The sequence below is a fragment of the Ranitomeya imitator genome, chromosome 2 (genome assembly GCF_032444005.1).
Source record: "Ranitomeya imitator isolate aRanImi1 chromosome 2, aRanImi1.pri, whole genome shotgun sequence".
NCBI classification, from domain to species: Eukaryota; Metazoa; Chordata; class Amphibia; order Anura; family Dendrobatidae; genus Ranitomeya; species Ranitomeya imitator.
The window spans coordinates 827,910,963-827,927,324 of NC_091283.1; the positions used below are offsets into that span (position 1 = coordinate 827,910,963).

Consider the following 16,362-nt stretch of genomic DNA (forward strand, 5'->3'; position numbering starts at 1 on the left):
AGTCTTGTGGGGTGATTCCGGTATATGGTCAGTCTTGTGGGGTGTTCCCGGTATATGGTCAGTCTTGTGGGGTGTTCCCGGTATATGGTCAGTCTTGTGGCATGTTCCCGGTATACGGCAGGTCTTGTAGGGTGATTCCGGTATATGGTCAGTCTTGTGGGGTGATTCCGGTATATGGTCAGTCTTGTGGGGTGATTCCGGTATATGGTCAGTCTTGTGGGGTGTTCCCGGTATATGGTCAGTCTTGTGGGGTGTTCCCGTATATGGTCAGTCTTGTGGGATGTTCCCGGTATATGGTCAGTCTTGTGGGGTGTTCCCGGTATATGGTCAGTCTTGTGGGGTGTTCCCGGTATATGGTCAGTCTTGTGCGGTGTTCCCGGTATATGGTCAGTCTTGTGGCATGTTCCCGGTATACGGCAGGTCTTGTGGGGTGATTCCGGTATATGGTCAGTCTTGTGGGGTGTTCCCGGTATATGGTCAGTCTTGTGGGGTGTTCCCGGTATATGGTCAGTCTTGTGGCATGTTCCCGGTATACGGCAGGTCTTGTAGGGTGATTCCGGTATATGGTCAGTCTTGTGGGGTGATTCCGGTATATGGTCAGTCTTGTGGGGTGTTCCCGGTATATGGTCAGTCTTGTGGGATGTTCCCGGTATATGGTCAGTCTTGTGGCATGTTCCCGGTATACAGCAGGTCTTGTGGGGTGATTCCGGTATATGGTCAGTCTTGTGGGGTGATTCCGGTATATGGTCAGTCTTGTAGGGTGATTCAGGTATATGGTCAGTCTTGTGGGGTGATTCCGGTATATGGTCAGTCTTGTGGGGTGATTCCGGTATATGGTCAGTCTTGTGGGGTGTTCCCGGTATATGGTCAGTCTTGTGGGGTGTTCCCGGTATATGGTCAGTCTTGTGGGATGTTCCCGGTATATGGTCAGTCTTGTGGCATGTTCCCGGTATACAGCAGGTCTTGTGGGGTGATTCCGGTATATGGTCAGTCTTGTGGGGTGATTCCGGTATATGGTCAGTCTTGTGGGGTGTTCCCGGTATATGGTCAGTCTTGTGGCATGTTCCCGGTATATGGTCAGTCTTGTGGCATGTTCCCGGTATACAGCAGGTCTTGTGGGGTGTTCCCGGTATATGGTCAGTCTTGTGGCATGTTCCCGGTATACGGCAGGTCTTGTGGGGTGATTCCGGTATATGGTCAGTCTTGGGGGGTGATTCCGGTATGTGGGCAATCTTGTGGGGTGTTCCCGGTATATGGTCAGTCTTGTGGCATGTTCCCGGTATACGGCAGGTCTTGTGGGGTGATTCCGGTATATGGTCAGTCTTGTGGGGTGTTCCCGGTATATGGTCAGTCTTGTGGGGTGTTCCCGGTATATGGTCAGTCTTGTGGGGTGTTCCCGGTATATGGTCAGTCTTGTGGGGGTGATCCCGGTATATGGTCAGTCTTGTGGGGTGTTCCCGGTATATGGTCAGTCTTGTGGGGGTGTTCCCGGTATATGGTCAGTCTTGTGGGGGTGATCCCGGTATATGATCAGTCTTGTGAGGTGTTCCGGGTATATGGTCAGTCTTGTGGGGGTGATCCCGGTATATGGTCAGTCTTGTGAGGTGTTCCGGGTATATGGTCAGTGTTGTGGGGTGTTCCGGGTATATGGTCAGTCTTGTGGGGGTGTTCCCGGTATATGGTCAGTCTTGTGGGGGTGATCCCGGTATATGATCAGTCTTGTGAGGTGTTCCGGGTATATGGTCAGTCTTGTGGGGGTGATCCCGGTATATGGTCAGTCTTGTGAGGTGTTCCGGGTATATGGTCAGTCTTGTGGGGGTGATCCCGGTATATGGTCAGTCTTGTGGGGGTGTTTCCGGTATATGGTCAGTCTTGTGGGGGTGATCCCGGTATATGGTCAGTCTTGTGGGGTGATTCCGGTATATGGTCAGTCTTGTGGGGTGATTCCGGTATGAGGCATCGCAGCTATAAATGAGGGTATACAGGGCACATAAAAATTATCATTATTACAGGCAGGAGATGTGTAGTAATGGACGTGTATACAGTGTACGGGGTTACTTCCCCCATATTACACAGAAAACGGGATATGCAGCAGTCTCCATGGTGTGTACACACGGCCGTGCAGCTTCCCTGCACCGGTCGGCGGTCACGGACTTTATTGCTTCCCTTCCCTCAGCCGCCGCTCTCCGACTGAGTCCGCACACACCGCAGCGGGCAGCTCAGCCTCTCGCGAGACTCCGTCAATCAATCCACCTCCGCTCTGAGGTGCTCCTACACAGCGCCTGCATGTCCCGCCCTCTAGCGCGAGAATATTCAAATTGACCAATCAGCAGTGAAGGGAAGAAGACGCTCAACCAATAGGGAAGTAAAGAGGCGTGTCCGAAAGGACGGCGGATGATTTGAAAACAAGATGGCAGCACACGAGGATGCGGGTGACAGAGAACCGGGAATAAGGCGGTGAGTGGCAGCATGCGTGCCGTGTGGTGATGAGATTTCCCGTCATGGAGTCATTTTATATGAAAAGTTACACAACCGGTCACTGTCGCCGTGCATAACGCGATGTGACACTGAAGAATAACGCCTATAGCAAACAACCAATCACAGCGCAGCTTTAATTTTTCTAAAGCAGAGTTGGAAATGAAAGCTGCTTTCTGATTGGTTGCGAATGGAAACAAGTGCAGTATTTTTCTTTATGGGATTTTTGTATTAATCTGTGAGGTGTCGTCCTGCGCGGTGATGTCACATGACTGCGCCATTCATTGCCTCAGACAGGACAGCGGGGGGTGCATAGGGGTCGCAGTCTGGATCATGTACCTGTTGTACTGCAGCTTGTTACCATGGCTACCGCATACCCTGTCATTCCGCCATGATTTCACAGAATGACAGGGTGGAAGAATAAAAATAAACAAAAACTGCACAAATCTGCTCCATCTGAATGACGCTGCAGCCGCAAGCATAGATTTTTACAATTCTTGCCCCCCTCCATTGATATATAGGGGTCCTCCTATGTCTGGTGTCTCATGTCCGCTCTTTATTTCCATTATTAGATCCCTTTGCAGAACATAAAATAGAACTAAAACACTCGCAGCGTCCTAAACTGTCCCCGGTTTGCAGCGTCCTAAACTGTCCCCGGTTTGCAGCGTCCTAAACTGTCCCCGGTTATCTGGTTATTGTGATGAATTAGAAATCCTGCGTCGCCTGACATCTTTCCCATCACAAAAAATGAATAGAAGTCAGAGCGGCCACTTTTTTTATTTTTTTTTTTTAAATACATTAAAGTCTATGGGATATTGCAAGTGGTTTGGGTATGAGGCTGATAACGTCACGGGTCCCCTCCAGTTTGTTTTAAACAAAACAAACAGCTTCACACACCCTCCCCGGGTCCAGCATGTAGTCTCTGCCAAGGGTAACTTCACACTAGGCTTATTTTTGTTTCTGCAGCAAAATCTGATCTCTTGGCAGGAAAGAAGTTGCAGAAAAAAGCAGGTTTTTGTGGCGTTCTAGATGCTTTGCTTTTTTTTTTTTTTGCAGCAGTTTTGCCATTTTAGACTTGTCTCATCTGCATGATGATAAAGTTTAGTATTAAGGGAAAAAAGTCCTATTCCAAAGAATGAGGTTTGGGCACTAAAAAAATGCTGCAAAAAATGATACCTGCGTTTTGGTGTGTGTTTTTTTTTTTTTTTCCCCTCACCATTTAAGTCAATGGGTAAAAAACGCTCCATGTCCGAAAAACCATGCAAAGCACAAAACGCTGATGACAAAAAAGTGCGTGTGTTAGATTTCTGAAATCTCATATGTTTTGCTGGAATTGTGTAAAAAAAAAAAAAAAAAAAAAAAAAAAAAAAAAAAAAAAAGCAGCTGAAAATTAGCATACAAAAGCACAGCAAAAAGACCTAGTGTGAACTTAGCATTGTTGTTGTCTGCATCATTGACCTCATGCTGGAAGAACTGCAGCCAGTAACTGAGCTAAGTGGCTATGCCCATGTTGACCGAATGAGCTGCTGGGCTCACAGATTGGCTTTAGACAAGAACACATCGGGAGCAGCATAGTTGCTAACTACCTGCCTGTTCTCCCCCGCGTAGATCTCTGCCAGCACAGATTGGTCACAGTCCGCTCCTACTGGAGATTCAGAAACTTCCGCTGCCCTCACGTCGACAGAGCTGCTGCTTCTCTTCCGGTTTGTTCTGTTGACAGATCATGACTGCCAATGTCATACTGACTGAAAACTGGCTCTCCTCTACCTAACTGCAGGGAGCCAGCTATCAATCGGTGTGACGTCAGCAGAGCAGCCCAGAAGAGGATGAAGAGATGTTATGTTGATGCGGAGCAGCTGAATCGCCGGCAGGAGTGGTCAGTGACCCGCTGCTTGATAACTGCTACATTTCAAAAACCTGACCTGCACATCCAAACATAGACTGAGTGTGAACAGGTGCTGAACCCAGAGTCGCCAACTCGTATATAGTTAAATAAATAGGGCAGCACACTGCAGCGCCAAAACATGCAAACTTGAAAAAACGAAATTTGAACTGCATTACTGCACTAGAAATATGAAAAATGAGAGCTTTTAGCGCACAAAAATGGCCAATTTTATGTGTACCTCGTAGCCACGTTAAGGCATCTCTCTTATACGAGGTTCTACGTTTGACCTACCTCACTGAGAATAAACGTCTCCATCTGAACGGGTACATGTGAAACCTCTTCTTGGACTCAAATTCTCTCTCTGTGGAGGGGTATTAGACCTACTATAATTAAAACACCTAATACCCCTCCACAGAGAGAGAGAATTTGAGTCCAAGAAGAGGTTTCACATGTACCCGTTCAGATGGAGACGTTTATTCTCAGTGAGGTAGGTCAAACGTAGGACCTCGTATAAGAGAGATGCCTTAACGTGGCTACGAGGTACACATAAAATTGGCCATTTTTGTGCGCTAAAAGCTCTCATTTTTCATATTTCTAGTGCAGTAATGCAGTTCAAATTTCGTTTTTTCAAGTTTGCATGTTTTGGCGCTGCAGTGTGCTGCCCTATTTATTTAATTTATTTAATGATAACTGCTACATGACCGGATTACACAGCTCTCCTATACTGCTTCCTATGCAATGTAGTGTGTGATACAATGTCCATCTGTCCCCCTAGGAACACGGTTTTTAAGTCACATCTAGATTTGAGCTTTAGCAGTTAGTAATGATTGCAGTAAATATACATATACCTGTACATGTGCTGTATTCACGATTTCCAGGCTGCAGAGCCTTTTAGGATACACTATACAGGTGACGGCACGCTGCTGCAATAACGCAGATCCGTACAGGATAAGTAATGTATGGCTCCACCAGCAGAATTGTGAGTGCAGCTCCGGAGTGGAATAGCAGGATAAGTAATGTAGCGTACAGTGGCATGTAAAAGTTTGGGCGCCCCTGGTGAAATTACTGTTATTGTGAGCAGTTAAGCAAGTGTAATATGAAATGATCTCTACAAAAACTAAAGTTACAGAACATATTTACTCTGTATAATTTATATATATATAATTTGTCTAAGGGGTACTTCCGTCTTTCTGTAGGCAACTTCCGTAACGGATATCCCGCGTCGCTGATTGGTCTCGTCAGCTGCCTGTCATGGCTGCCGCGACCAATCAGCGATGTCAAATAGCCCTTACACAGCCTGGAGAAGTGTTTGGGGTCATTGTCCTGTTGAAAAATGATGGTCCAACTAAGCGCAAATCAGATGGAATAGCATGCCGCTGCAAGATGCTGTGGTAGCCATGCTGGTTCAGTATGGTATGCCTTCAATTTTGAATAAATCCCCAACAGTGTCACCAGCAAAGCACCCCCACACATCACACCTCCTCCTCCATGCTTCACGGTGGGAACCAGGCATGTAGAGTCCATCCGTTCACCTTTTCTGCGTCGCACAAAGACACGGTGGTTGGAACCAAAGATCTAAAATTTGGACTCATCAGACCAAAGCACAGATTTCCACTGGTCTAATGTCCATTCCTTGTGTTCTTTAGCCCAAACAAGTCTCTTTTGCTTGTTGCCTGTCCTTAGCAGTGGTTTCCTAGCAGCTGTTTTACCATGAAGGCCTGCTGCACAAAATGTCTTCTTAAAGGGAACCTGTCACCCCGTTTTTTTCAGTAGGAGATAAAAATACCGTTAAATAGGGCCTGAACTGTGCTTTACAATAGGGTATTTTTTGTCCCCTGATTCCCTACCTATGCTGCCGAAATACCTTACAAAAGTGGCCTTTTTCGCCTGTCAATCAGGCTGGTCAGGTCAGATGGGTGTGGTCACAGCGCTGTTTCTCCCCCACATCTTGCTTATGTTCCCGTTGGTGGCGTAGTGCTTCTCGCATGCGCAAGTGCCGAATGCACTGCCCAGCTGTAGAAAAAGAGCGCGCTCGCCGCTATTCAGCGGTTTCTCGGTGGGCGCGGCCATCTTCCTGAGGCCGCGCGTGCGCAGATGTAGTCTCCTGCTTCCTGGGGCTTCAGGAAAATGGCCACGGGATGCCGCGCGTGCGCAGATGGAGATCGCGGCGGCCATTTTCCTGAAGCCAAGTTCGAATCTCTGAGGCTGGTAACTCAGATAAACTTATCCTCAGAAGCAGAGGTGACTCTTGGTCTTCCTTTCCTGGGGCGGTCCTCATGTGAGCCAGTTTCTTTGTAGCGCTTGATGGTTTTTGCCACTGCACTTGGGGACACTTTCAAAGTTTTCCCAATTTTTCGGACTGACTGACCTTAATTTCTTAAAGTAATGATATCCACTCGTTTTTCTTTACTTAGCTGCTTTTTTCTTGCCATAATACAAATACTAACAGTCTATTCAGTAGGACTATCAGCTGTGTATCCACCAGACTTCTGCTCAACACAACTGATGGTCCCAACCCCATTTATAAGGCAAGAAATCCCACTTATTAAACCTGACAGGGCACACCTGTGAAGTGAAAACCATTCCCAGTGACTACCTCTTGAAGCTCATCAAGAGAATGCCAAGAGTGGGCAAAAGCCGTCATCAAAGCAAAAGGTGGCTACTTTGAAGAACCTAGAATATAAGACATAATTTCAGTTGTTTCACACTTTTTTGTTAAGTATATAATTCCACATGTGTTAATTCATAGTTTTGTTGCCCTCAGTGTGAATGTACAATTTTCAGAGTCATGAAAATACAGAAAAATCTTTAAATGAGAAGGTGTGTCCAAAATTTTGGTCTGTACAGTGTGTGTATGTGTGTGTGTGTGTGTATATATATATATATATATATATATATATATATATATATATATATATATATATATATTCTCTTTCTAGCTAGCTATATCTAGCTCTGGGGTATAGTACAGGATGAAATTCGTGATTATTAGGAACACATTCTTCGCCTCTTATATGTTTGGTAAAACTGCTGCTATAGGACATTTTGATCCTCCTTGGTAAATGGTGAAGAAGCCCAATTATATGCTAAATGCTCCTCTATTTCCATAGCTATAGTACAACAGAAAATTATAATACTCTCCTCCTTAATTCCGTCCTAATATACTGCGCTCAGTACATGATGGATGTACAATGTGCTTTTGTGCAGAGCAGTATGCCAGGAATTTGTATGGGCTGCCTGGGCTCCCGTCTGTAGCGCACAGCCCCACTTACATCCATTTCCAGCCTTATTAATGCCGCTCCAGAAGGTTTCTGCAGTCTTGTAAGCTTCTTTTTTTTTTTTTTTCAATGTGTCTTTTCGTTAATTCCTAGACACTGGCGTATGCCGCCTGATCTAATCGCAGTGTTCGCTCTGTGCTAAATACGTGGCGTTTGCTTTCTGTGCACTTGCTGTGTTGTGATCTGTGTTTTTATATTCTTTGTAAAACACTTTAGAAATGACATGTAAAAGGTCAAGTTGTTTGTGTTGATCTTGTCTTGTGGCGTCTCCCCGTGTATTGTGCGGCGTAAACCCGGCGTAGCGCTTTATCATCCTCTTCAGTGGAGCGGTAGGAAGTCATGCCGCTTGTCACACAGGATCCGAGGCGTCTCGTATTGATGTCAGAACGTGCCTGTGATGGGGATTTAGAGACACTAATCACACGCTTTCATTTGTCATGTGTTTTTAGATTGTTGTTTTTCCTCTTCATTGCACCAAAATATAGAGTACAGCATCGCCCCAATGACTTACAGCATTATCGACTCGCTCAGTTTCAGGATATTTTTAAAGGTTTTTTTTTCCATGTTCTTTAATGGGTAAAATTGCTAAGTACTTGTACAAACATGCAAAGTTAAAGGTACGTTTTATTAAAAATCCTGAATGGAGTGATTTTGTTTTTGGGTCGTTGCCTGCAGTCTCGCGGTGGTGGCCCAAAATGCAGTGTTTACAAGCTCTTTCCAATAAAGATTGTAAGTGCTGCTGTGAAGCTGGACACAAGGAGTGGCGGGTGCACTTCTGCAGAAGGTGAGACGCTCCTTTTAAAGAGAATCTGTCATCACGATGTTATACCCCAAACTAACAGCTTGCATGTAAAGGTGCTTTAATGCTGATTAAATCCTTACCTTTCTTGTAGAAATCCATTTTGCCGTTCTATAGAAATCCATGGTTCAAATTGTATGCTAATGAGCTGCAAGTGCACTGGGTGTGGTCTGCACTTGCGCTTCCCCTGCCTTCTCTTCCTGTTGCCTGCCCCCTGCCTGCCTTCTATCTCTAACTGATGGGTGACTCGTGTTCCAGAGACCGGAATCAGGCAGTGGGTGGAGCATAGGGAGAGAAGGCAGGAGAGCTGCAAGTGCATGCTCCGCCCACTGCACTTGTAGCTCATTAGCATACCATTTCAACTGTGGATTTCTCTAAAGCAGCAAATTGGATTTCTATCAGAAAGGTAAGGGTTTACTCCGCATTAAAATACATATAAGCCGATAGTTTGGGGTATAACATCCTGATGACAGGTTCTCTTTCAGGACCAAGCTAAATTGTGGGTGGGGGATGGGAAGGAAGTTAAATTCAGGTTGATGTGACTTGTTGAGAATTTTTAGTTTGGGGTCAAATGCAGGAAAATTGGTATTATGAGTTGTACAGCTAATAGTTGCCATGATTTTCAAAGAGTATGTAATGTTTTTGGACCCATAGCAATAACAGAGCAGGTGCTCACCCTCCGGGTTATGCTCTCTGCCATTGCTCCGGTTTCTGTGCTTTGGCTGCAGCAGGGACATAACCACAGCAGCCAACACACACAGAGGCCAGAGCAGCGCTGAGAGCCAGATCCCGGGGGGCTCTGTTATTTTACACGTATCAAAGCATTTGGCAACTGCTACTGATAAAGTGGTAAACTGCTTTTAAAGGGAATCTTTTCACACCAAATCTAGTGTGTGCAAGAAAAAGTAGCAAATCTAGCATTCGTTCTCATCCAATTTATTATTTTTTTTTTTTTTTTCATCTGATTTCTGCTGTGGAGTTGTATTTCTCGGTGCCTCTGTTACGTTGCCGCTGCCTCTGTTTCTCTGCTCTGTGGCATCTGTCTCATAATGAACATGGCATACAGAAATGTTTAGTCCTATTGTGGGTAGAAGGTCGCTTTAACAAATATTTATCTGTCAGCAGGTTTAGCAATTAAATTGATTATATAAAAATTTTTATGTTTTTTTTTTTTTCCGTCCCTTTCAGTGAGGCGCTGTGCAACATAGTGATCTGTAATGATGCCTCCCTGCGGAGTCAGCCAGTTATCTACAACCCGGACTTCTTTGTGGAAAAGCTCCGACACGAGAATCCAGAAGTTTTCACCGAGCTGTTGGTCAGTAACATCACAAGGTTGATAGACCTGCCGGGGACGGAGTTCGCTGAGCTGATGGGAGAAGTGGATCCAAAACTCCCAGGACCGAACGGGGCAGCGGCTTCCTTCTTCAAGTCACTCAACTTCCTGAAGCGTAAAGGTCTGTACAAGTATATAGCCATGTTAATCAAATATATACGCAGTGGGGAAAATACCGTATTTTTCAGACTATAAGACGCACTTTCCCCCCCATAAAATTGTGAGGAAAATGGTGGTGGGGGGGGGGGGGGGTGTGTGCGTCTTAGAGTGCGAACACAGGCTTACCGGTTGGTTGCGGCAGTGGTGTGGCGGCAGCAATGCTAAGGCACGGTGGGCGGTACGGCGTGCACCTGAGCAGGGTCCCTTCCTCAGGTGTAATGACGCCGCGGCCCAGTGTCCACAGAGAGCAGAGCCGGGTGAATAACGGGTTTCTCGGTGGCGGCGGCGGCCATCTTCCTGAGGCCGCGCGTGCGTAGATTGAGTTTACTGCTTCCTGGGGCTTCAGGCTTCCTGGGGCTTCAGGAAAATGGCCGCCCGCGGGAGGCTGTGCGTGCGCAGATTGAGATCTCGGCGGCCATCATGTGTGCATCAAACCACAACAACGACGTCACATGCTGAGCATACAAATCATATGTGCCAGCCGGTCAGAGGTTTGCAGGGAGCTAAATAGCAGCCACCAGGCCATTGTCTTGCAAATCTTCGTGATGATCCCTACTTTTTAATTGCATTTTTGGGAAGTGTGGTGATCAAAATAAGTGTTTTTAATTATTTTTCTATTTGTTTACTGTACAGGTGGCTTAGTGGTTAGGGCTCTTGTTTTGCAGTGTTTGAAATCCTGAGTTCAAATCCCACCCAGGACAACATCTGCAAGGAGTTTGTATGTTCTTCCCGTGTTTGTGTGAATTTCCTCCAGGTTCTCGGATTTCCTTCTGCATTCCAAAGACATACTGATAGGGAATTAAATCTGTGAGCCCCAATGAGGACAGTGATGATGTATGTAAATTGTTGCAGAATATGATGGTGCTATACAAGCAAGTAATATAAATACCGGTGTATATTAGATCAGGCTTTTACTATTGCATTTAGGGGAAAGGAGGGTAAAACTAAAATATTAATATATTTTACTATTTTTGAACTTTATTTTTTTTATTTATAGAATCTATTGCAATCATTTGATCACTTATAATGCAATACTAAAGTTCTGCAGTGCATAGGAGAAATAATGATCTGCAGTGTCACTGTCATGAAGTCCAGTACAAGGAGGCTCCTGGCTGCTATCAACCTATTGGCACCACGCAATTGTTCATGAGCGCATGGTTATCACGACCATTTAAATGCCAATATCAGATTGACAATTTAGATGGCAGTGTCAAAGTGGTTGTCTGGTCCAAAATGATAGGTCTGCAGTCACTCTGTGTGTCGGCAGAGTGATGAATCCCCTAACAGCTGCGCTTAGTACAAGTGGAGCGAGGCTGTGCCCCGTCTAGTGACACGGCCGTCCAGTGCGTGCAGCCACGCTCAGTACAGGTGGAACTAGGGTGGATTTGATTTAAATCAGTGATTTAAATCAAAGTTTCTACCTAACTGAATTTGACTCCGCAGAGGTCCCAGCCTCTTCTTCACGGCAAAAATGTTACAACATGAACAGAGTTGAGAAAAAGACCTTAATCCTATTGTTCTACAAACCTATGAATACAGAATCAACCCCTTCAGTGCCAAGTCCAAGAAGTTAGACAATATGTTTCTGATTGTTTGGAGTGGAATAGATCTGCACAACACAAGAAGAATGTGAATCTAAGTGTGAGGAGGAGGAAGGGCAAGCAGACAAGAAAATGAAAGTGAAACTTTGAGCACAATACTGCAGCATAGCCACAGACAGACAAGTCTGGATCTGTTTGGGTGTACGATCTGAGGTTTATTACATTCTTTCCTTATAATGGCAGCAGGCCGTAAAAGAGACCCAGTTTGGAAATATTTTAATGAAGCTCCTTCGCCTATCGGTAAGGCAGGCATGCGTGCAAAATGCAAACGATGCAACAAAGAGATGCAAGGCCTGGTGGCGCGAATGAGGCAACATCATGAGAAGTGCGGTGATGAAGATGACTCAAGAGTCAAATTCAGTTTTGAGAACTGCGTAAGTAAAGCGAGCGTCTGTGATAATATAGGAGAGAAACTGCCCACTAATCCTACAGAAACCTCTGGAAGAGCATGGCATTGTGAATGTTACACATATACAGCCTTTATTCTACTGAGTTAAACAACTCTGCTTTATCTCATGTTGGAAGAACATTTGGATGGTAAAATATTTTCCTCAAAAAGCAGTTTAATGAAAAAAATCCGATTTAAATAAAAAAAAATCCCTTTTTTTTTTTTTTTTTTTTTTTTTTTTTTTTTAGATTTAAAAAAAAAAAAAAAACATTGATTTTTATCCACCCTGGGTGGAACTAGGCTGTGCCCACTGGTTGTTCTGCCCAGGTGTCCCAGCGCACAGTGTGTGTGTTGGAGGGATTTATAAGTCTGCAGTCGCATAGAGTGACTGCAGACTTTTTATTTTGGATCCGAGAACTTCTTTAAAGTACCCAGGGTGTATCGTGTGAATCGGGCAGCTAACACCTGTCATGTGTGGAGTGTCCAGCTCCTGGCCTTACTCAATGTACCCAGTGGAGGACAGAGATGTACATCCTTCATTAGGCCATATATATTTCATGAATTGCTGCCTTTACAGGGTTCTGCCAAATATCTGTGTACTGCAAAAAAAAAAAAAAAAGGCCCCGCACCCCTTTAGCATTAGAGGTTGTGCACCACTCAGAAAACCCCTCTTCTCAATCCCTATTTCCCTCCCAGTACAACAATAACACATACTCATCTCCAGTGTCGGTACTGGCTCTTTTGGGCTCATGTGACATTGGAGGCCAATCAGCGATGCTTTCACTCTCTCCTTCTTACGTTTTTGACTTTTACAGCAATAGCGGAGTTCGTGCATTCATTAATTAAAATAAAAATAATTAAAATAATTGTGCTGACAGTGTATGGGGCCTCCCTCGTTTCCTTCCCAAGCAAATATAGAGGAAAAGACAGATCGTGAAAATCTGTCTGCTCCTTTTTTCAGTGGATATAGGCCTCTCCCCTTTTCTATCAATATACATGTGCAAGTATCTAAAGTGTATGCCCAGCTTCACTCTGCGGACCGCTGATCCATGTTTTGTTATGGCGCCCCCTGCTGTTATTTTGATTCTCTCCACGTCCACCTTGTGCCCAGTGTCGGTGGTCACACATGCTCAGTATCGCCTGACCGGTCCTCTTGTACATCGGCGGTAAAGTGGCTCCTGCTATTGTGCGCTACGAGCCGCGGGGTATAATTATTTTTATTTTATTTTTTCCTGTCCTTTTATATTAAATGCGTCTCATATTTCGCTCCAGTTATTATAGAAACCCTAGAAGTATATAACAATCTGCTTACACTCAGGTTTCACTGCTGTGACAAAGAATGGCTTCTTATATTACAAAATGTTATATTAATTGGAGCTACATTAATACACCACACTCTCGAGTTAAAGGCACGCACATAAATTGCTCCCATGTAGGGAAATGCCTACTTCGCATCCGTGCAGGATTTAATCAAACACGACTTCCATTCACTGGAGATTCTGTTACAGCGTAGGATTGTCTCATCCGTAGAGTAAATGATGTAAAGGGCAAAATTAACATATCATTTTTCCACCATTACAATGTGTTCTGGCTCTCGTTCCTGCTGTCTACAACTCTGCATAGATTTCTTGTTTGTGATCTTAAAGATAGTCTGTCACCCCAAAAATCGTATATGAGCTAAGGCCACCGGCATCAGGAGCTTATCTACAGCATTCTGGAATGCTGTAGTAAGCCCCCGATGTATCCTGAAAGATGAGAAAAAGAGGTTAGAGTATACTCACCCAGGGGCGGTCCCGCTGCGGTCCGATCCGATGGGTGTCCGGGTCCGGCGTTGCCCATCTTCATGCGATGTCGTCTTCTTCTTGTCTTCCGGCTCCGGCGCAGGCGTACTTATCTGCCCTGTTGATGGCAGAGAAAAGTACTGCAGTGCATCGGCAAAGGTCAGAGAGGCTCGGCGCCTGCGCACTGCAGTACTTTGCCCTCAACAGGGCAGATAACGTACGCCTGCACAGGAGCCCAATGCCGGGGAGCGATCACAAGAAGATGGGAGGCGCCGGACCAGGACCTGCGACACCCATCGGACCGGACCGCCCCGCAGGTGAGTATAATAAAACTTATTTTTCTTATCTTTCAGGTCGGATCGGGGCTTATCTACAGCATTAGAGAATGATGTGTATAAGCCCTGAAAGGCGGTGGCCGTATCTTCTATAGGCGAAACCTGGTGATAGGTTCCCATTAAGTCTGGACTGAATGGCGGAGAGCTGCTGTATCCCTCACTGTCACAATGGTACTGGATTTAAGATGCACAACTTGTGTAAATTCTGGAAGCCTTATTTTTGGGGAGGTACGTTCTCTCCCTGTAAAGAATGCGGACACCTTTTGAGGACTTTTTTTTTTTTTTTTTTTTTTTTATTATTATTTTTTTTCCTGAAATGCATATATTATGGGCTAATAATAATAATTTTCATTACTGGGCTTAAATTAAAAAAAAAATAGTGCACTCAACCGGTAGCAATATAGAAAATAGCTTTATTGATAACACGAGAAAGTGCACATACATACGGTAATAAAAAACATTTAATAACACTTAAAACAAATACAAGGATTCAAAGTACCATTTTAGCAGCCAAAATATAGTCTATCAAGATAGAAATGCTACCTGATAATTCTTCACAATTAAATAACGTTAGAGAAAATTACCGATGAACACCCGAGCCTTACACTATGGCCGGTCCGAATAACTATAGCAATTGTTACCATCCACCTCTCGTGTCTCCCCTTTTCCCCATAGTTTGTAAGCTTGCGAGCAGGGCCCTCATTCCTCCTGGTATCTGTTTTGAACTGTATTTCTGTTATGCTGTAATGTCTATTGTCTGTACAAGTCCCCTCTATAATTTGTAAAGCGCTGCGGAATATGTTGGCGCTATATAAATAAAAATTATTATTATAATTACAAAAGAACAGCCCAAATAAAATAAAGGCTATATATAAATCAGTATCACAATCATAAATATAGTGATATTAGCTCACCCGGGTGTCTTTTGAGTAAAAAAGTGGAGACCACTTAAACCAAGAACCAAAACCAATCGCCAAACCAAAGGATGCACCAGGAAGACCAGACTGGATCAAGATATATTCTTTTATTATTTAATTATCAAGCAGCGATACAATATATAAAAAACTACCGTTAAAAAATATACGATAAAAATACAAAACAATCATACAAAAAAGTGTGCAGCACGGGACGGCATATAAAAATGAATATACGGATACCCAACCGCACAATAATAATAATTATTTATATATCCGTGCAAGGTAAGTATTACCCACAATCGGGGTATATTGGTTCCCTGAAAAATTGAGTGACACAATGTGGAAACAATAATAAAAAATAATAAAAACTCCAAAATTGATGTGCAATATATGCAAAAAAGTGCTGAAGTGTAAATTAATTCAAAGAACACAATTGTTTTAACCATCAGGGTTATTTCCAGACCCTGCACAGTGCTGATAGAGACAAAGTGCTAAGTGCTGAACTATAACAGATTTCAGGGAAAAATAGTGGACATTACCTTAATTAACAATTAAATAACGGATGTAGGCATACTATACCATAATTAAACCACCCATAAGCCATTGTTATATAGTTACTAGATGGTGGCCCGATTCTAACGCATCGGGTATTCTAGAATAGGTATGTAGTTTATGAAGTTTTCAGAATAATGCAATTTATACACAGGATTTGGCCGGCCGCGACCAATTAGCGAAGCGTGGTTCAAATTCTGCGCCAATTCGCGGGCGGACTGTCCCTGATTGTTCGCGGCCGGCCGCGAACAATCAGTGAAGCCAGGGCCGGCTCCAGATTTTTGAGGGCCCCGGGCGAAAGAGTCTCAGTGGGCCCCCCTCTTTAACACATACCACGATTCATGATGCACAGATACAGCAGAGAAATATAGCCCAGCCCACGTAGTATATAGCAATGTGGGCACCATATCTCTGTTTAAAAAAAAAAATAAAATAAAAGTTATATACTCCCCTTCCGTCGGCCCCCCGGATCCAGTCGAGACTTTTACCGATACTCCTTGCGACGCTCCAGTCCCAAGAATGCATTGCGGTCTCGCGAGATGACGTGCGGTTACCGCAGCTTCGCGTGGAGCGGGAAAGGCCTGGGCTGGATCCGGAAGGTGAGTATATAATAATAATTATTATTATTATTATTTTTTTTTTTTTTTTTTAATATTAGATTCCGAGCCAATCAGCGAAGCGGGATTTAAATCCCGCGGCAATGTCGCTGATTGTTTGCGACTGATCAGCGAAGCGGTGGGACCGGAGCATCGTGAGCTGTAGGGAAAAGCTGCTGCGGAGGCGACAGAAGGTGAGAATATCACGATTTTTTAAAAATTATTTTTAACATTATATCTTTTTTACTATTGATGCTTCATAG

The 16,362-nt window shown here is 44.4% G+C and overlaps 1 protein-coding gene across 1 annotated transcript in view; it reads left to right on the forward strand.

Moving 5' to 3' along the window:
* Nucleotides 1-2,368: 2,368 nt before the first annotated feature.
* ARHGAP19 (Rho GTPase activating protein 19) overlaps nt 2,369-16,362 on the forward strand; it is a 60,441-nt gene continuing 46,447 nt past the window's right edge. The window contains exons 1-2 of the mRNA XM_069754044.1: nt 2,369-2,457; nt 9,626-9,891. Coding sequence (XP_069610145.1) covers nt 2,411-2,457; nt 9,626-9,891 — 313 coding nt within the window. The 5' untranslated portion in view covers nt 2,369-2,410. The remainder of the gene's footprint in view (nt 2,458-9,625; nt 9,892-16,362) is intronic.